We start from the raw sequence: 22542 nt of genomic DNA on the forward strand, positions 1-22542 counted from the left end.
AAAAAGTTCTGTGAATCTAGAGAGGATGAATAATTTATGTTAACCAAAGAAGGTATTAATGATTACTTAGTAAATTATTTTTGTTTATTAAAATTAAAAAAAATCATGACCCAATAAAACAATTAAATGTTTAAATGATATCTTATCAAGTGAATTGAGAGTCTGTCCAAAAATTTTTTCTGGGAAGAACAAGTAATTGCTACAAATATGAGTGCAAATCTGTGAATTTTTAAATCTTAAAGCATATTGTCAAAGTTTTAACTTGTGCGTGTGATAAAAATTCCATACATTGTTTTCTCAGTGACAATAAAAAGCACAGTTTATTAAAAACTAAAGTAAAAATCAAAATAACATTTTAAAAAATCAGTCACAGTTTTGTCATTGGTATATGGAGGTTGTTCCAGGGGCCCATCCAAAGCTCCTCGTCATCTGACTGTGTGTGGTCACTTTGGAATTCCAAAGCTTCCTTGATGTTCTTACTGTCAACCGTGGACTCCTGTTCAACTGTGCTTTTCAGCCTGCTCCCTAATGGCTTGACCACGTTACTGTCAGTCCCCAATGGGCAAGGGGCAAATGTAACCAGGGTTGGTCTCGTGTTCATTTTATCAGTAGAAAATGGCCCCTTTGATAAAGTGTTCAGGGGGACATTCTCCTCATGTGTCACTGCCAACTTGCCTAGTTTCTTAAAATGCCTCCCCAGTCGGACAGGAGAAGCAACTTGGAAGTTATCAGTGAGGCAGGCACGGCGGGTTCTCACCACGGACCCGTTCTGTGCAATATATATATTGCCATTAATATTATTGTGGATATTAGGGTTGTGAAGACGGTTTCTCTGACACTCAGGAGCACTGTCTTCTCCAGTTGAGCTAGTTTCATAATCTCGATCAACAACTAACTTGATCATTCTTTTTCTTGCCCACTGTCAAAATAGAAAGAAACACTATGTGAGGCCTTATTAAGGGGATTAAAAGGGCAAATATTATAATGCCTGTACAATTCCAAAACTTTGCTAGAAAGCAAAAAAGTATATAACTCAAAAGAGGTAGAGGGAAGCAACTCTTCCTTAGCAACAGTTTCTTTCCCAGCAATTCTTCACTGATTTTAGAGTTTTAGAACTTCTGAAGAAAGTGTTCCTGAGTTAGGAGGCAGGAATTTATTTTAGGAAGCACATGTATTCTTTTAGACAAAATTGCTGCTCTGAAAAAAAAAAAAGGTATATTATTTATATCTGATTAAGGATTGGACCCATTGTTTGACAGTTGCTATACTCTTCAGGAAAGTTAAGTTAAAAGGAACATGCAGCATTAGTATATTCCCTTTATATTCATACTTCCAGGGCAATGTTGTAAAGATATTTTTGAACCCAAGTTAGTCTAATTCCTAATTAATCCTTCACTGTTAATTAATTTTTGTGTGTGTAATTTAGTCCATTAATTCCATTGAAGTGTGCCGATTTTCCGTATCATCTCACTGAAATACATGTTAATTTAAAAGAAAATATCCTTCCCATCGTGATAATTTGTTTAGTAATACACACAACCAAAAACTAATTATTATGAACTTTCCTTTTGTAAGCAACTGGGACACAATGGGCATTATTGAAAATTTATTTTCCTCTTATCATTCCATGTTAGAAATGGTAAGGAGCAAAGGTTAAACAATTCTAGGTAATTCTCAGCAGTATTATATTTTCAGGATATGGGAACCGCCAGCACATTGCACTAAAAAAACCCATGCACTTTGATTTTCAGGTTTATATTGTAAAATTGTTATGTTTACTTACCTATGAAATATTGTATAACTTATTGCAATTTAATTTTTGTAAATTTACTTTAACTCATATCCACAACAGAAAATAAATGGTAGCAAATTTGTTTTAATTTTATTTAATGTAACTCCTAATATTTGAACATGCCAACTACAAATCTTTTTGAACCTGTTCACAATACTTTTGATAATGCCTTTGCCAGCTGAAATGTACATATATGCAAAAATGCAAAAGTAGACTCTTAGAGATTTCATTTGTTGCAGCTTGTCCTAAGGAGGTATTTTTCAGAGATGATATAAAAACCACCATATATATTCATATAACACATTCAGTAGAGGCATCCTTGTCATACATAATGCCACATTGTATTAGCAGAAGTCACACTAGAATATCTTAAATATTGATTAACTGATTGCATGTCTTCTGAATTACTAATACAGGAAAAATGAGACTGGTTTACCCTATACTCTAAAATACACATCTGTTTGGATAGCATATATATTCACTTTTCTGGCATGTTTCTAATCTCAAGCAGATCAAAGTCAAGATGAATTTCCTCCCCTTCAAGTGTCATTTCAGAGAACACACAGAAGGCACTGCACACAAGAGCACTCAGCACTGCAAAACTCCCACCTACTGTGATCTCTTTTAAAGTGCAGTGTTGTAACCTTCAGAGTTTGCTCTCCGAGGCTTCTTTTGGTCTGCATCCCGGTCTGCCTCCCGGTCTGCCTCCCGGTCTACATCCTGGTCTTCATCCCGGTCTTCATCCCGGTCTGCATCCCTGCCTCTGTCATACTCTGGCACCTGAAAGCCCCACGGACCTCCCGACAGACTTTCGATAGTGCTTGATGACTCTGATTCCTCACTTAACACCGAAATTGATTCCATGCTGCCCTCAGGGATGCCTTGAGACTCACTTTCCTCTCCTATGCGGGATTCTTCGTCTTCAGGTAGCTCCTGTTTTTTACCTTCGACTTCTTGGCCCTCTTCAAAAACAGGCCTTCTCCTTGCGATAAATATGTTTTTCCTCGCCTTTTCTCCTTCCGACTCTGTGGATGCCGATTCAGGGGTAGAACTTTCCACCTCCTCAGAGGGTGTCTCTGACTCAGACTCTTCTGTGGTCGCAGAAAAACTGAACTCGGATTCTTCTTCGCTGTATTCAGTGTAGTCGCTTGAGCTCTCCTCTTCGGATTCTATGGTGCTTTCTGTAGCTTCCTCTTCGTCCAGAGTTAGTCTTAAGTAATCTTCACCTTCCTCAAAGCGTCTCCGCCACTCTTCCTCCTCAAGGTCAATAATGCCTCTTCTTTCCGCTAGTCCTCTAACTTTCTTAAAAATCATGGGGAATATCCTGGCTCTGTCCCATGTTAAGGGTATGGGCTCAGCTTCTGGTGGCCTTTCAATAGTGACAACTACTTCTTCCTCCGCACTAGGCTCTATAATTTCAACTGTGGGTTTAACTTCCTGAAAATCATGAAAATGCAATTGAACTGTGAGCCAGGGGTTGGTTATGATGTGACCTTGTCCCACAGAAGTTAAACAGGAATGAATCTGTGGGCTGATAGCTTCATGCAAATTATATAACTAATTTCAGAAAACAATCACACAATTCTCTACTGTTGATCCTTACTGTATATACACAGAAGATGACCAAGAAAAAGTGAATTATTTTATTTTGGCTTGTATTAATGATACCAAATTCTAATGCTTTCTCATTTTTTCTTATACATTTATTTTGTATCTTATATCAAAGGAGAAACCATTAATCCTAACTTCTTCTCTCTCTCATTCAGAGACTTTAATATTTTTATGTATTTTCTTTTATTAAAATTTTAAATAATCAGGAAATTATGACAGTGTATCTGAAGAGCTTGTGAAATTGAACTCTATTCTTATTTTTGAACTGGATAAAGCTATAGTGATATTTCTTTGTTGTGTGTGTGGCAAAATATTTGAATTTTATACACATGACTCATACTAATTTAAACATAAATGCTTCATTAAATTATTGGTGGTAATATTTTATTTTTCTCATAACTGAAAGATGGAGACTATACTTTTTCAAATTTTTAGGTATGCTGAACAATGTAGAAATAAAGTAAACATTGTTTTGCAAAATAGTTTTTTATATGTTTTATTATAATATTAACTTTATTGGAAAACATTTAGGATTTTAGAAAATATAATTTTACTGTAGCTTTATTAAGGTGTCTAACATTTTATAGAAGGATATAAATTAAACTTATATAAAATTAATTTCTTTCTATAGATCAGAAAATGAAATTGTCAGTGTTATTATATTTCTATGGAAAACATGTATTAAGTGAATGGAATTGATGCTTTTTGGAAAAATATGTAGCCTGCTTTTATTAAATAGAGTTAACAAATTGTTCTTAGGTTATTAACCTTACATAGAAACTTATAGTAATTACCTCTGCTTCCTCGGGTGCCCGCTCAGCTTCACCAACCACCTCCTCTTTTTCAGCTGGTGGTAACAAGCGGCGTCGACTTCCATATTGAGGCATTTCATACCTGTAATAGAAACTTACACCTTTAAACATTTTTTTTAATGTGGTCTGGGTAGACTCTACCATGACTGATCTCTATTTTCTTCTTTTTCTTCATCATTCAGTCAACACATATTTATTCCTCACCCATTAAGTTCCTTGTAAACTAGTTACAAAACCATAAGGTAAGTACTACAACCTGGTGACCAATGATTTTTGCCATAATGGTACCCTGGAATAACAATAAAAAGAAGTTATTTCAGATTCGAGTTTTGGGAGAGTCTAGAATGAAGAGAAAGGCATATAGTTCCTTAATTGATTGAAGAATTTAGAACACAAAATAGGTTCTTTGTAAAAGTATAATAGCTTATTCAGAACAAATGGTCTCTCTTTATAGTAAAGATATGTTTCAAACATGATCTGTAGTAGTCCTTACATTTCTCTATGTATTTTTAGAAAGTAGTTAACTTATGTGTGTAGTAACACTTATTACTAAATTCTAAAGTATGTTTCCTTAATTTTGCTTCTCCAGATCTTGAGGAAACTGATTAGATAAAAGGTTAAACATCTCATATAACAATGGTGAATTCAGGAATTGAGCAAATATGTTTGACATTTTTTCCATTTAAGTAATTTTGAATCATTTTTACTGCATTTTAAGAGTTGTGGTCAACATCAACATCAACATCAGAACAGAACTCAATGTAGAAAAATGGTAAAACTTGACGGAAACTAAAACTGGATGTGTTACTTATTTTCAAAGATGAAACAAAATTATGTTTATAAAACAAATGGTAGTAATAATCATTTACTAGTTTTTTATTATTCATAAAAATATTAAGATACTGGATAAAAAATCTGAAGATGTACCCATGCTCATAACTGTAATAATCTTGTCCATATTCCTGGCCAGGATCAATTCCAGACTCCATGGATAACTCCTATTGTTCAAAAAGAGAAATTGCATTTGAAAACAAATTTTTATCACATTTCAGCTGAAACTCAGATTTCCAGACCTGGAATTTGATGACTCTCAAAAAAACTCCTGCCAGAATATCTTTAATCATGAATGTCAGTAAATGTATACAAATATTTTTTTTCTGGCTGTAACTATTTCATACAAAATAAGGTTATGTTGCTAGAACTGAAGGGTAAAATGGGAAATGTTTTATAATGGTAAATCTGTTAAAGGTTACAGATGAGCCTATCTCTTATTCTTGGATAAGTTTTAAAATTCTTAACTGGCAGTTAATATTTTATCTGATTTTTAATATATTATTAACAGAGTTTAGCCTTCAGAAAAATTAAAGTGTTCTCTTTAACACTGTTTAATTTTCCTGCTAACAGTTTTCTAGTACCCAGAACATTTCTATTTATAAAAAACTATTCTTAAGAAATGATCTTATAATAATAACTTATGCATTAAGTGATATTTTTCAAGGATATTTACATTTTAAAACATACTTGGTTTAATGAAATTTAATTAAATCTATAGTTCTGGATGCAATTCTCTCTTTATTAAAAGAAGGAATTTGTTAGAGAAAAACCTTCCAAGATTTTCAGTTCTAATTTCTAGACAATACCCATTTTTGTTGAACTCTACAGAAAGATGTTTTTTCTGAGATATACATATAAAGCTAGTTTTAACTAACAATTAAATTCAATTTCATTACATTACATTTCCCTTTTAAATTCTATTTTAAGTAGAATTGAAAAGGTTAAAATGGTTAATCAAATTAATCTGCAATGAAGAAAGGAAAGGAGGAAAAATTACAGGTATCCACAGGAAAATGGGTTGGTACTCTATTTTTAAAATTACCTATTTTCTATAAAATTAATTCTGTTGGTCCAGGTATAACAATAATTCAGGGGGAAAATTTCTCTGAGACCATATATACCATTAGAAAAATATGAAAATTCACCACTTGCATAACCTTCAGTTGTGCTGTTTGGCAAACACTATTTTTTTAAAAATTGAATTTGTTGCCACCATTCTAATCAGAAAATGCTATTAAAAAGTCTGGATTTTGATTATTTTTGAAAAAAAAAAATAAGATGGCAACACCGGGCTCATATTTTCATTTATGAGTTTAGTTACTGGTACTACTCCTTATAGCAATCATCTTCTCTACTAGCTACTACTATGTTCTCAATCATACTGTTCTACATCTGTACTCATAGTCACAATAGGATCTGCCATCTGCTCTTCTGTTTTTACGTCTAATAAACTAAGTTTACTTACACTATGTCCCTAGAGCAGTGGTTCTCAACCTGTGGGTCACGACCCCTTTGGGGGTCAAATGACCCTTTCACAGGGGTCACCTAAGACCATTGGAAAACACATATATAATTACATATTGTTTTTTGTGATTACTCACTATGCTTTAGTTATGGTTGCGGGTCACCACAACATGAGGAACTGTATTAAAGGGTCGTGGCATTAGGAAGGTTGAGAACCATTGCCCTAGAGGTGTAAGTTTTTAGTCCCCCAGCTCTACTAATGTATTATATCTAATGACTTAGCAGTTTACAAATGCTTTTTGAACCTATTGCAAAGGAATCTATTTTTGACATTAAAACTGCTTCATTTTACCCACCAGAACAGCTAAGAATAAAAAGAATAAAAAAAAAGAAGGATCATTAGCACCATGTTTTAGCAGGGACATGTAGCACTGGAACTCTCATGAACTTCTAGAGAGATTATAAATTAGTAAAATCCTTTGGAAAATGTTTGGCAATAATACTAAAGTCAAATATATGCATATCCTGTTTCACAGAAATGTAATATAGTTCAGTTTGTATACCCAGCATAAATATGCATAATTGTTCACCAAAATACAGCATTCAAAACAGCCAAAACCTGGAATGCATGCAAAAACATTACACAAGAGAGATGAATCTCCCCAAAAATAATGCTGAGCAAAGGGAGCCAGTACAAATGAAACACAGTATTCTGTATTATCTAGTCATAGAAATTTCAAAAACAGAGAAACTGATATGTACATTAAGAGCCAGATGAAAAGTTTTTAATTAGCATTAATCACAACTCATATAAACCTCAGTGGCTGCGATACTGCCACTGCACAATGAACATCTACGTTTAGAAAAAACAAAATCCTGTCATTTATAACAACATGGTTGGATCCTGAGGGCATTATGCTAACATGAAAAAGACAGACAGAGACAAATACTGTATGGTATGGTATCACTTATATGTGGAATCTAAAAATTATATGAATGAAAAGGCAAACGCACAGAACAGAGAGCAGGAAAGTCATTGTCAGTGGCTGGTGGTATGGGAAATAGGCAGAGTTTCGAAAAAGGTTAAAAAAGTTTAGTGATCAGATGAATAAGAAAGGTCTGAGGTTCTAATGGAAAACATAGTGACTATATTTGATAATACCGTATTGTATAACTGAAATTTTCTTAGAGAATGGAATTTGTGTTCTCACACAATAAAGGTAAGATGAGGGGACTATTTTCACAATGTACACATGTATCAAATCACCACCAATTACACATTAAGTATCTTACAATTTTATTTGTCAAATATAACTCAGTAAAGCTGAAATTAAATATATATGTATGTATGTAGAGCATTAAATATTTATGTTGAAAATGTAAAGAGACCAGGTGAAAAGTTAAAGAAAGGAGAAATAATATCTGATTGTTGACCTCGAGAGGCTCTTCTGGCAAGTTAGTAGGATATGTATGCTCTGTAAACACTCATCTAGCTACACAGTACGATTTGTACGCTTTCATACTGCAGTTTAATTTCAACAAAAATATTCTCTATAGGAAGGGGGTGGGAGGGTGGGAAATGAAGTGGAGAAAGACCAATAGTAAATTAGAAAAAAGTAAAGTCTAAATTTAAGTTATTCAAACTAAATACATATATATAAGAATATATAAAATATTGGTAGACTTAGACTTTTGAGACGTCTAAAACCCAGTGTAATTATACTGCTTTATTTTATTTTTATTTTATATCATATTTTTAATCCTCATCAAAAAGTAGGTTTTTTTAAATTGATTTGAGAGTGAGAGGAAGGGGGAGAGGGAGACAGAGAGAGAGAGAGAGAAACATTAATGTAAGAGACAAACATCAATTGGTTGCCTCCTGTATGCTCCCTGCTGACTGAGGATCAAACCCACAACCTAGATGTGTGCCCTGACTGGGAATGAACCCACAGCCTTCTGGTGGATAGAATGATGCTCCAGCTAACTGAATCATCTGGCCAGGACTATACTGGTTTAATACTCTTAAGCCATGTGGCCATTACATGTTTAATCTAATACATATGAACACTGAGAAAAGACCCCCAAATGATTCTGAAGTTGAAACCTAAATGTTCATCAGTGGAAGAATGGATAAAGAAAATGTGGCATATGCATAAAATGGAATATTTTTCAGCCTTAAAAAGATGGAACATCAACCATATGCAACACCATGGATAAATCTGGAAAATATTATGTTAAATGAAAAAAGCCAACCATATAAAGACAAAAGCAGCATAATACCATTTACAGGAAGTATCTGAAATAGTCAAACTCACAGAAGCAGACAGAATGATCATTGCCAGGAGTGGAGAGAGAGGGGAAGGGAACTGCTCTTCAACAGGTATGAAGTTTCCATTAAGAAAGATGAAACAGTTCTAGAGGCCTACTGTACAAAACTGTGCCAATAGCTAACAATATTGTTATATACTTAAACATTTGTTAAGAGAGGAGATCTCAAGGTAGATGTTCTTATAATTAAAAATGATTTTGAAGTTGAATTTTAGTAACTTAGTGATAATAAAAAATAAATAATTATGTAAACATAATGCAACTGAGTGAATGTCAGATTTTAAAAGTTAGAATTAGATAAATTTTTCTAGACACATACTTATTTTTTCCTAAAGGGAGTATAAAGCTCAGCTCTTAGTAGCTATAATATATATCTGGCATCAGATATCTTTAGGAAAATAAATAGAAGAACAGAGGCAACTTGGAAGAAACCCAGGAAACTTAGCCCTTGATTCAGTTAGTTGCTCTGTGATCCAATTTGAAAAGGAGGAACAGGTATTAGTAGAAGGGAATAATCTGAAGGGCTCCTCTTGGAGTCTTATGCCACATATTACTGAAGGGCAGAGTATCACCTCTTCAGAAAAAAAAAAGAAAAGAATCGAGGATGAACCTGGTGATCATTACAATTCCTAATTCAACTGGAAGAGACACTGAAATGCTCCACACAGTCCTTGTTACCCTTATCAGGTGAGTCCTAAATTTAGAAAATCATGCTAAGTAGTATACTAAAAAGTGATTTTATGGGCAGATAAAACATGGAATGTTATTTTTAAAATTTATTTTTCTAAGATAAGATAATTTCACATAGAGAAGGCATAGAATTAGCTTATCTTATTAACCAAAATATAAACATTTCTGCTGATATAAACAAAAAAACTAATAATAACTATCATTTACTGAATTTCTCCCAACTGAGCTGGGAGCTAATATGTTAAATTTTACTGCCACCATTTTATAAAAGATGAAATTTATGCTCAGGAGGGCTCATATCTTAATTAAAGTCTTAGAGCCAGTAATTGATACTTGGATTTTAAAACTGAGTCATTTGACTCACAGAGATTTCATGGAGATGTCTCCATGGAATTTTTTGCTAAAAATGTATGCAAATTAAATATTTCTACCACAAAACTTCCAAATTTTGGAAAGTAAATTTTAACCACAAAATTCCTCTCTTTAGCAAAGTGAAGATACTTTTGTTAAGGAAATGAAATAGCTTTTTTTTAATGCTCACCTGAGGATATGTTTATTGATCTTAGAGAGAAAGGGGGAGAGAGAGAGAAAAAAGGTGGACGTGAGAGAGAAACATTGTCTGTTGCCTCCCACACACGCCCTGACTAGGGAATAAACCCTCAATCTAGGCATGTGCCCTGACTGGGGATTGAACCCGTGACCTTTTGGGCATGGGATGATGTTCCAACCAATTGAACCATCTGGCCAGGGCAAGAAAATTAAATAATTTCTTTAAGTGGGGCTTATAAAATACTAAATTTGCCAAAGGAGATATATTTATATAACTTTTTATTTTCTAAAAACTTGAGATGTATATAAGCCTAATAAATGTAAATAATATTTATTTATAACTATGTATATCTTTTTTCTCATTGCAGAAGAAAATGACATAGGCATTTTGAAATAGATACATGTCCAAAGGCAATATTTTGGATTACATGCAATGATTAAAGACTGAATCATAACCAATTTTTACCTTTTGTTATTTCAGCACAGATGTCTGTATTCTTTCTTCAAACTTTGCCTAATCTAAATCTGATCTGAGGAACAGTTTCTATGACAAGTGATTGATCAGGTTCATGATAATTTCTTTAATGGTAGCTTGCTTTTAATAGGACCACATTCATATCTTTCTAATTCCCAGAGAATGAAGGAAAAACACAATCGAATTTATGCCATCAACAATAAGTAAGGAAATGATTTGCTCACATATTTACTTATCTATTTATTTAAATTTAAAACCACCTTTTCTCTCTCTTGTAACATTATGCCATGTCAGCAGCCACCCACTCTGCCTACCCGCATGATGGACATTAATGTCACATAAAGTATTGTGAAAACAGTGAGGTTGGAAAGAGAAAGAAAATTGATACCTCTGGTTTAAGAAGAGAGGGCCTCAGTAGTTGTTGTTGCTGCCAAAGGAAATTAAAATAGAAAAAGATTTAGAAAATAATTCCGATGCAAAAGGTAGACTATGACTGAAAAGAGAGAAAAAAAGGTGACAGTTTAAAACTGGTTACCTTAGGATTATCACTCATTTTTCATGTGATAGCTACCAACAACATTAAATAATATTCTTACTATTTATGTTGTAACATAAATTAATAAAGAATTTATTTTAACTTCATCATTATTTTAATTAATGCCAAAGTTAACTTCCTTAGATAAAAATCCATAAATAATTTTCTCGGTTTGAGTTTCACAACAGTACAGAGTCATTTATGCTTCTAAAAGCACTTTAAGTGTCACACAATTCTTCTTAACAAATTTAACCTCATTTTCAATTGCCCTTCTTTCTTTCTCCCAACCACATTAAATGTAATCAGGGTTCATTAGGAAGAAGAGGAGTGCACACAAAATAATGATATAATAGTAATATAGTCATCATCATAGTCAAGACATGCTTCCTATTTTTCTTTTCATCAAAATGTGGATTGCCTGTGCTCAAGCATTAAGCATGTTTTCAGAAATTCTTTTGTGATTAGGGAAGTTGTTCTTCCTCAGATTTTGCAGGAATCAATTCCTATCATCTCCCTATTTTACCCATACTTATTTAAAGAAAACACAGTCATCATTGGTTTGTTTCAGGATAATGTATACCTTAATGAGAAGGCAACAGGATTCACAATTCAAATTTTGGGAGAAATAGTTATACAACATGAATCTTAAAGTAAGCAGTGAGAAAGTGGGCAGAGAAGTTCTGAGAGGCACTTCCACCAATGAACCAACTGTTTGAAATGGCTAATAGAACAACTACTTGACTAAACAGATAGGCTTTCCATGATAGAGTTGTTAGAGAGTGAGTTTACATAAGGTATCCATATAAAAGGGTGAGAAGTTTAAATTAGATGTATTCTGAGTCAATTTGTTATTATAATTATCCCCCAAAAGGAGTTATTTTTAAAGTCATTCATCTTAATTTTCAAATAATTTAGAACTTACATTTTCAAACGTATTAGCCAATCAGGTAATATGTTTATTTCATTCCCTTGACTGAGAAACTGTATGCTAAACCATACATAGTAGGTTCTCAGTGAGTTCATTGCTAGTACCACTTACAGGGAAGCTAGCTAAGTACTACTGGCCAGAATGCCCAGTATTTTCACTGTAGGCTAAGAGCCAAATAACAAAATGGAAAAGCCAAAGCTTTCTGATAGTTTTTTAAAAACTCTTTAAGATCTTAAGCTCTAATGTGATAAAGGAAGCCTTGGACTGGTAATAAGGACAAAAGTCAAATCATGCTACAGTTTCCAAATTAGGTTTATAGAAAAATAACTTGGGGGGAATCTCATAATACTGAGTAATAGAAATTCAGGAAAAAATAATTGTGTCCTTGATAAGGTGAGTAGCTGATCTTTGTTCACTTTAAAAGAAAGGAAACAATATATTATACTTGTAAGTTTTGTTAAAGCACCCTAGTTTTGAAAATAGATTTAAATCAGTCCTTGATATAATACCATAATGCCCTTACCTCTGATGTATAACCTCTCCTGCAAGGCAGAAATGAAGAAATCAGTATTAAACATCTTGGCTTCTTAGGTCAAATAAAAATTTTGGTAATGGTGTTTTAAAAAATCCAAGAAAAACTTAGAAGGTAATTTTTACTAAAAATTATATCAGTGAGAAATATATTTTGTGGAAGCATAAAACCAGGAGGAAAGAAGGTTTCATGCCTACATTATTAAAAGCAATTATCATCCCAACCCTCATTCCATATAAACACCAAAACATACACAACCTATTTTATCTCAATGGTGTATAATAATACACTTTGACTCTGTTATAATCAATTGGAATTTAAAATATTCTACCTCCTCTCTGTCCTAAATGTCTTGACACAAGCAAAACACTCATTCGGGGATAGATGTGTTTTATACATGAAAAACATATTGGTTCAGAATTTTTTTTTAAGTCTCTAAAACTAGAATATATTCTCCCAAGTCTTGGGAAGATTATTTGTGTCAATTTGTTCTAAAAATAAGGAATGCAAAATATTACTAGCTTTTAAGAGTTAGACACCAAGTGTCTATTACATTATTAGATGCAAAAAGCAAAAGTTTTTAGAGATGTAATAGCCAAATGTTCAATTTTACATAAAGATTTATAAAGTTCATGGACCACAGGTTGGTGAAACATTTGACCATATTTGAAAGGAAAAAAGTATAGAATGTTTTCAATGGATAATGTCACTAATTATGAATACTTTAAATATGTTATTTATTAAAGAGTTGACCCAAAGCATTAAACCAATGCTGTTGACCATGTCATATGGGATTAATAAACAACTAACTTCAGTAAGGATTATGAAGAAGTAAGTACATAACTTTCTAAAGTTCAATAAAACAATCTCTGTAGAAAACTTCTTTAATTACAAGGCCTTCACAAGATGAATCTACTTATCTTGAAGCATCTTTAGTGGTTAAGGCATTGCTGATTGAAATGGTTGGTAATAACAGTATTATAGTATTAGCTATTTAATCCTATCAGCAATTTACTGCTTGTAATAGTTCTGTAGTGAGATTTACAGAGGGCTTATGTAGTTCTGCCAATAGTTATGGTAATGATAATTCTTCACAACATTTAGAAGTTTAGAGATTTTATTTTTACTCAATTCATATCTTTCAGAGGTATATAGAGAAAGCTCATGCCTAGATTTAAATAATGACAGCTGAGTCACATGTATAGTACAAAATAGCCAACCAAAGCTGGATTTTATTTTCTATAATATTTAAATTGCCTCTTTTCTCTAGCAGTATTTTTCATAAATGTGGGAAATAATCATTTTTTGTTGCATTTCATTTAATTTTGTGTATTGTTTGTTTAGTTTAAAGGCATAAAGGGACTTAGAAGAGGTGTACAATAGAATTAATATGTATAATTGTATGATTTCAATTAGCATGATACTCTGTTGATTCCTCTAAAGCCAGTCATATAATATTTATATATATTTCTGTGTAGTATATATCTAATGTGTTATAATTTTATTTTGTTATTTGTATGCATTACAGATTACTCCTTTAAATAAGGAAAATGTATAGTAATTTGTGTACTTTAATAAGGTATCTAATATAATTCTTTATGCATTAATTGGAGCATAATACATCAGTGAGGGAGAAAAAGTGCCCCTTTTTTTAGAGCCTGGTTGTCTGTTTGTGGAGACTTATGGGTTGAGGAGAGAAAAAATATTTTGGCTTGTGTACTCAAAGAATTTTAGAATAATAGGTATCATTATTTTAGAATAATAGGTAGCCATTTTTCTAAATGGCTTTTAAGATGAAGATAAGAATCTCTAAATATGATATGTCAAAAAAGACTAGATTAACTATAAAACAGGGGTACAGATGTTTCATTTGAAAAGTATAATGTACTAATATATTTTTGGATTATATAAATATTGTAAACATGTTATAGAAAAGGAAAACATAACACTTTTGTAAGACTATAAGTACCTACATAAATTGTTATTTAGATTTCTTAGAATATTTCTTTGGTGATTACTTAGAAATTTAATTATGAAATCTAAGGAATTATCAAGGAATTTCTTTCACATTTCCAAGAAGTTGGTAAAAAGTAGCTTAACCACACACGGTCACACATACACTCTCTCACATTGAAGGTTTACACAATTGCGAATAATACCTTGTTAGAGTCCTCCAAAAAGCACAAGTTCTCATGCATAAGATCAGCTGCCAACAAAAACTCCAACTGAAGTTTTTCAGTGAAAGAGAGAAAGAAAATCATATTCAAAAATCCCAAGAAAGAAATTAATCTTGATTTGGATGAAAAGAATCTGAAGCAGAAGAACTAATAAAAATAATTAAATTTATAAGTTGCTTTTGATCTGATACTATTAATTAGGGATGCCAGACCAAACTCTTAAAGAAATGTCACATAATATAAGAGCTGAAAAAAAACCCTTGAAATGATGCATTGTTGGTCCCTTGAACCATATACACGTACCATGGTAATTATCAAGCAAGACTTTTGCCTATATTTTGGAATTGGGCTTTTCTCTGTGAAAACTTACATGTTCCTAAAGTATTACAATTGTAGAGTAAAAAAGACTATACTTATATTTAAAGTAGGAATTTCCAATAAACAAAATTAATCCATGTGTTTGACAGGAAAAGGAAAGTTATTACTTGAAGGTTAAGTGCAACTTTCACTGGGAAGATATAATTTAACAAGTTGAAATCTAAGATACAAGAACCACTACAATTGCAGAAAATATTTTCTAGAATATAAATTTTTGTCTTCTTTGCCTAAAACAAAGGGTAAAAGTCTATATAAAACTGGTAATATTTAACAGATATATTCCCTCTTGACTTCTGTTTTAATGTTTTATATTTTATCAATGTACTATAGACTAAACTTGAATTATTTATTCATATTAATTAAAAAGTAACTAGGAATTAAGCCAATAAAGCCCTTTTCTAAAATTTCAATAGCTAAGCATGTTTTATATAATTGAAAAATTAATAAAAATATTTATAATTTTCATTAGTGAACTTGTAACTAAATTCATACTAAATACATTTTGACATTTACTTAACCTTCAGATGAAACTGATTAGAATTTCTTTATTAAATGAGATAAGTATTGTCTTTGATAGAGAATCTTATAATAAAATGATAATTAACAAGATAATGTAATAATATGAACAAGCAAAACTAAAAGAGCACTTTAACATCTGTAGAAACAATGAAATGTCTTACAAAAGTCAACAACTCAAGATTTATTTTCATTATAAAGAAGAAAAAAGAAATCACAATGAGAAATAAATAGATAAGACAACAATTGAAAAGAAGTAAACGGTTTATCAAATGTATAAGCATACTAGAAAGATAAAAGCAAACCAGAGTAAAGGATGCTCTCATAAGAAAATAGATGACTATGTCTTATAGCACCTGGGATTTATTTTGAAACACTATGATGTCTGTTGTCTCCTATAAATTAAGATTAATGACATTTTACTCTGGTACTATTTCTTCTTACCAAACACATAGGCTTGAGGGAAATAACAGAACCTATTATATAATTTTAGCTCATTTCTAACAGTCTGTATTTTTCCTGGAGCGCTCATAAAACTGTGATAAAAAAGTAAAAATTACTGTATTAACAAAGTAAACAAGTAATTGGTTTAAATTAAATATCTAACTTTCATGCCCATTTATTCCCATTAAAATATATTGAAATTACTTACTTTTTAAATAAATGTAGACAAATAATGCTACTTCGTAGTTAAGAAAATTAGGGTAAATCTATATGTTAATAATGATGAGGTTAATATTTTAAATAAAAATGAGAAAAAACAGTATTGCATTGAGCTTAAGGTAAAAGAATGAAATCTTCTTTAATGTTCAAATTTGCCTCCACTTGAAGATTATGATCAACAAAAGAGTTGTCCAGTTAAAATAGGAAAAGCAACATTACAGTGAAGTAGATTGACTGTGAGTTTGTTTTTCAAATTCCTCAACAATATTGTGCAAATTTTCTTGGTTATTTCCAGATATCATTTCCATATTTATTATCTCTGAAGGGTAGCTAACTTGAAGTTTTGGGATGTGTGTTGGTGGACAGTTTTTTTCTATGTGACTGTACATATTAGCTACCGACTTTTCAAGTTCTGCTAAGTTTTTAACATGCTTGAGGATTCCTTTTGGTTCTCTTTGAGGATCTGCATTACACACTGTTGTTGATGTTGATAGCTGTACCCCAGAGGACTTTATTTCCTTAGCTGGTGTCACACTGACAGTATGTTGAACAGCTGGTATACAAACACACTTAGTGAATAAGCCTGAAGTTGAAGGAGGTAGTGAAGAAAGAAGAGGACGGGGTGGTGGAGGAAGAGAAGAACGTGAAGGTAGAAGAGGCAGAGGAAGAGAAGAAGTAGACAAAGGAGAAGGGGGAACAGAAAGTGGAAGAAGTGGAGGAAGAGGAGGAGGGTTAGAAGGAGGAGAAGGAGTACAGGAAAGAGCAAAAGGTGTAAGAGAAAGAGAAGGAGGAGGAAAAGATGGAGGGAGAGGGAGAGGGGGAGGAGGAGGAGGAGGAGGAGGAGAGGGAGGAGAGATGTTTGGTAGATGGGAAAGATTTTCAAAAATGTTTCTCTTGGTTTCAATAGTCAACATACAAGTGGGTGTCTCTCTCCTAAAAGGGGGAGCATTTAAAATGCACGGCATTGAAGGAGAAAGTTCCAAGGAAGAGTCAGCAGGAGAAAGGATTATATTAGGTTCTGATTTGAGTTCCACAGTTCTTGAAACAGTTGGCAAAGTAGAGGATGAGGAATGAGACCAAGGAGAAGAAAATGAAGAGTCTGAAGATAGAGATTTCATCTGTTCTGTTCCTTGTGTAATCGGTGATTCACCTTGCCTTATTTCCTCTTTCTCTGTGAAACTTGTATCTTCAGTTGTAAGCAAGGGCTTACTGCTACCTCTTTTGTTTGGATAGATTTCAGTGTTTTCATTTTCAGCTTTCTGTGTATTGCTTTGCCATTGTTCTAGATCTATGGTTTCTGGTTTATTGGGAAGCCCCCATATTGATCTCCTAGGTAAGCAGATTGTCTGTTTCCACAGTCTTTGAAGTTTTTCTCTTGGACCTCTCAGAGACTCATTCTTGGTTTGTGTTCTAGATAAAAATGAGCCTACAGAGTCTGTTTTTACTGAAAAGTCTGAATTTGTTGATCTTTGATCTGTATTTTCCTTATAAAGGGTATCGTGGGTACTTAAGGCATCCTCATCAGATATCAATGTGAATTTTCGTGCAGACTTGGGTTGGTTGTTCTTAAGTGATCCATCTACATAAGCCTGCTTGTGAGCCTCAATAGTATTGGAAGAAAAGGGCATCACAACGTCCTGGTGTTTCCTGTCTTCTGAGACTGACTTATTTCCCCTGCTTTGTTGGAAATGGTAGAGAAGGAAAAGACTTGAAAGAGAAGAAGATAATGAAATGTAAGGAAACACATACATAGCTTTCATGAGAAAGATGTTTTTATGGTTCTCATTACTACTTCAAAATATAAAACACCAAATAACACTAATCTACTAAAGCGAAACATTTCTTTCATGTACCTTTTCTCAAAAAAAGGCAGAAAAGCTTGAGAGCTGTGAGTAGCATAAGAAATATTCATTGTTAAACTATCAATCTGTACAGTGATATTTAAAAATTATTTTGATATAGCAAAGTATCCATGACCACACATAACAGTTCTCTCATGTATAAATCACAATTCTCCAAATTGCAGACTAACATTTTGGTTGGTGGTTTCACATCCTTTGCCTTCATTGAGGATGCTCAGAACTGATCGTTTGGGGGAAAGGAGACTTAGCTGTATCTGACTCATACCTGTTGATTATCCCTCATCTCAATCATTTTGTCCTGGAACTAAAAGTGCTTTCCTATCTGAGATAAATCTTGCAAGAGAATACAGAAAGGAATTTTTTTCCCTATCCTCCAGATTAAGAGAATTAAAATCCCCAAGCATATGTGAGAATTTCTCTTTCAGAGTTCAAAATCACAATTGAGAAATTCACTTTACACTAGAATCTTGATAGAGAATATTTTCTTCTATTTCAAATTTTGCTTAATCAATTAAAAAACATAATATAACTTACAAATAAGAGAGGGGCTGTTGGAATGTCTTTTGAACATGATCTGGATCAAATTTTAGTAAGACTCACTTTACTGAAAATATTTATGCTAATAAAACATAGTTTTGATACAACTGGAAGATTTTCTCATATATGGATACTGGGTCATGGTGGCTGTTCATCATAAATAAAATTGAATAAGTCAGAGAACACAAACAAGTTCCTTGGGTGAAAGCATTGGGACCTTTTGCCCAAAAGCTCGGAGAACAGATTTATTTTTGCTATTGTCTAAAATTACTCACATAGAAGAAATAAATTAAAATATTCTAAATAAAAATTAAATAGCCACATTGAAAAATTAAGACAACAGACAAAGTAATTAATTAAATGATATATAAAGCCAAAGTTGTTATTGTGACATTTTGTAAATATACAAAGTGCAAGAAAGGATTCTCACAGGTGGACTTAGTGTAACAGGACCACTTGAATAATTTAGAAAGTATAGACTATGTAGATTAAAGAGACAGCAAATACTTTTCTTAATATTAAAAACTCACTTTAAAATTGGTTTGGTATTATATAGCAGTTGTTTTGTGTAGATATTTTCTTGGTTTAGTTTTTCTTGGAAAATATTATCTATATAATGATATATCACTTTTTATTGAATATCTTTATATTAACACATTAAAAGCAAGGATAATTTTGCTTTTGGTAGGGATAGGTACTATCCATTTGGTAGGGATAGGTACTATCAGTGGGAACACTTCTTAAAGCTCATATATAGAAAGGGAATGAGGCATGGAAAAATGTAGCTTTCTATTTAAAAGTAAATGACTCCATGATAAAAGATGATTACTCTTTATAGAGTAAAGCAGAACTTTATTCTATCTTTTTTAAATGTTTTTGAATTAGAATAATATTATTTACTTACTTATGCCTATGTATCCACAGGTAAGAAAGAGAAAACATGTGACAGAAAAAAAATTTTAACTATAGTTAATTTGAGATGCTTATGAAAATACTAACAGGAAGTAGCATTAAATACTTAATATGTATACCAAAAAAGAAATGCATATTTTATGTTTTCTTTGTATTTATTCATTGGAATAATATGTAATGTTTTAATAAAATCATATGGCATTTAATTGGCTGTCTTATCACATAAAATTAAGTCTAGCTATCTATTTCATATACATAGGTAAAATTCAACTTTCTTAAACATGAATCATTTTAATCCTAAAAGAGAAATTTTAAGTGAGATTCTAAGAATTACTTCTAAGTCCTATCTGAAAAACAGGTCTACACTGATATATAAAGAAGAGATAAGTACTGTTTGAAAGAAAGTAAATATACAAATATTACAAAAAATATTAGAGTAATTATTAAATTTTCTTTCAAAAACATTTGTCTATAATTTAATTGTCATTCATTTTTCTAGTAACTTATGCCTAGAATTCCTGTAAGTAGTTTTGAATAGATAAACATTCATTAAAGATAATGAAATTGTAGAATTTAAAATACTCAAAAAACATATTAGAATTGCAAAATTCCCTACTAATTCTGTAACAATTTTTCATATAAAAATAGCCTTAAGAGTTGCTATTTGAAAATTATCACCATTAAACTATATTGATTTCAAATGATGTTTCTTTATACCTACTTTTGTTAAATAAAAATAAAAATATATCCCTCTCATTTCATATAAAACAAATATAACTTTACATCTAAATCCTTTTTTTTTTTTTTAGTGCCTAAACATTTTTGTCAGAGAAAGGTGGTTAACATAATCAAAAAGAATCAAATCATATTGGCTCAATTCCTACATTCACCAATAATTTAAAAAGATACCATCGTTTTCAACCTATGAAAAATAATTAAAAAACTATATTTAAGGCATGAATCCTGTATTATATTATCATTTTAGAAATAGAATTACAAACAGTAAGTTTTTTAAAATTTAATTAGAGCATTAAAATATACAACATTGATATCAGTTTTAACATTTTAAAAGCTATTCTTCATATAACCTTCTATAATAGTATTAATGGCAAATTATATTAATACATATGTTTAAAACCAGTTTTCTCATTATGGGTAAATTTTGTAATTTTTTGAGGCTTGCTTTATTCTTTTTTTTTATAATTTATTTATTTGTTTGCTTTATTTTATTTTTAGAGAGAGGGGAAAGGAGAAAGAGAGGGAAAGAAACATCACTGTGTGGTTGCCTCTCACTCGCGCCCCCAACTGGGGACCTGACGTGCAACCTAGTCATGTGCCCTGACTGGGAATCGAGCCAGCGACACTTGGCTCGCAGGCCGACGCTCAATCCACTGAGCCACAGCAGCCAGGAGGCTTGCTTTATTCTTACTAGTAAATGCTAAAATGTAACAGTAGACTGTTTAATAACCTCAACTCCAACCAATTCCAGGTAATAAAATGTTTTATTTATTTAATTGATTATATTCAAAATTTTATAATATCCTTGGTTATTTTGCATGTCATGTCCAGAAATAGTTATTTTTGAATTTTAAAAATATAAACAAGTTAAAAATCATCAAAATAATCAGGTTTTGAGGGTATTATAGAAACAGTTATATAGTCTTTCAATAATAATTTAAAAGTCTCTTTCAAAAATGATGATTTAATATTGCTTAGAGATTCCAAATATTACGAGAAATATTAAGCTATTATAGCAGTCTCGTTTGAGGGGAATATAATAAAAATAAAATTATCTAATTGGTTTGGGTATTTAATGTTTAATCACTTATTTCTATTTAGATATTATTTTATTTTATGATATTGTAAAATAGTATGTTAGAAAAGTCTATGATTTTAGACCATAGAATTGTTTTATGTCACCAAGCAGGAGCTGGATTTTGATATGAAATGAGGAATTACTATATTATGATCATGCAAATATCTCCTTATATTGAATACATATTCTTTTCTCTTAGTTAAAGTAAGTTTTTGTTGTTAATTTTCAACTTATTTTCTTTAAGTTTCTTAAGAATTTTCTGTTTTAAAAATCTAAGAATGCACGCTGCAAACTACATTTTGACATCAAGTTAAAATTCAATACTCACCACACAGCATCCATCAAAACCTATTTACTTCTAAATGCCCCTGAAAGGTCTACTTACGCTGCGCTGTCCCCAACTTCTTCATAGACATGTGGAGGTGGAGGTGGTGCAGGTGGAGGAGCAGCCACTGGTGCAGGGGGAGGAGCTGCTGGTTTAGGCGGGGGCATCGTAGCTTGCAGTTTTGCTGCCTTGGTGCACTCCTCTTGGCGTCTTTAAGAAAGTAAGAATGTTTTTGTAAAACTATTTTAGAAATCATATACTTATCAATAGGCTATCTTTTAATAATAATGTACAGTTATCAGAGAAACTACCTGGTTAAAAATACTTTCCAACAAGTATTTGAACTTATAAACTAATATAATTACAAAAGTATCCCTACAGGATATTAAAAAGTACTCTCTCATAGTACTCAAAAGAGCCCTTAAATAGCAGATAGAATTCATTTGAAATAATTGCAAAGTTAAATTATAGTATTAAATGGAGAAGATAAAATATTTATTAAAATGTTATTGACAATTGGTAGTGGTTTAATGGATCTCTTTCATAATGTGAGGCAGGTAAAAGACACTTTTTAAATTATTTATCTTACATTTATATAAATTATTTATCTTATATAAAAAGGATTTGAAACATTTTTAACATTAGTTTACAGAGGTGGTGTAGATGTGTACATTTAAGAGGGGGATTTATTTCCTTTGTATACCTAGGGAGGCCCATCATTATTGCTATAGAGATAGGCTGTTCTTTTTACTGTCCGGGACGCTGATTGTTAACTTCTTCCTTGAAACCAAGATCTCAAAGAGTAG

The 22542-nt window shown here is 31.9% G+C and overlaps 1 protein-coding gene and 1 non-coding gene across 12 annotated transcripts in view; both read right to left on the bottom strand.

The window, feature by feature from the left end:
* Positions 1 to 2416: 2416 nt before the first annotated feature.
* PCDH15 (protocadherin related 15) overlaps positions 2417 to 22542 on the bottom strand; it is a 686961-nt gene continuing 666835 nt past the window's right edge. For 5 of the 11 annotated variants that reach the window (XM_090279283.1, XM_090279284.1, XM_090279287.1 and 2 more), the window contains 3 exons: positions 21797 to 21946; positions 20099 to 20104; positions 16500 to 17991 (listed from right to left, as the gene is read on the bottom strand). In XM_090279283.1, coding sequence (XP_090135409.1) covers positions 16500 to 17991; positions 20099 to 20104; positions 21797 to 21946 — 1648 coding nt within the window. Of the gene's footprint in view, positions 2482 to 2553; positions 3230 to 4197; positions 4298 to 16499; positions 17992 to 20098; positions 20105 to 21796; positions 21947 to 22542 lie in introns of those variants that run through there. The other 6 variants (XM_090279282.1, XM_090279285.1, XM_090279278.1 and 3 more) reach the window with 3 other exon arrangements.
* Positions 7226 to 7363, bottom strand: LOC150010081 (U4 spliceosomal RNA). The gene has a single exon (XR_016511526.1). It is a non-coding gene; the product is annotated as a U4 spliceosomal RNA (small nuclear RNA).

Source organism: Furipterus horrens, unplaced genomic scaffold (assembly GCF_987537825.1).
Source record: "Furipterus horrens unplaced genomic scaffold, mFurHor1.1.pri manual_scaffold_5, whole genome shotgun sequence".
Classification (NCBI taxonomy): domain Eukaryota; kingdom Metazoa; phylum Chordata; class Mammalia; order Chiroptera; family Furipteridae; genus Furipterus; species Furipterus horrens.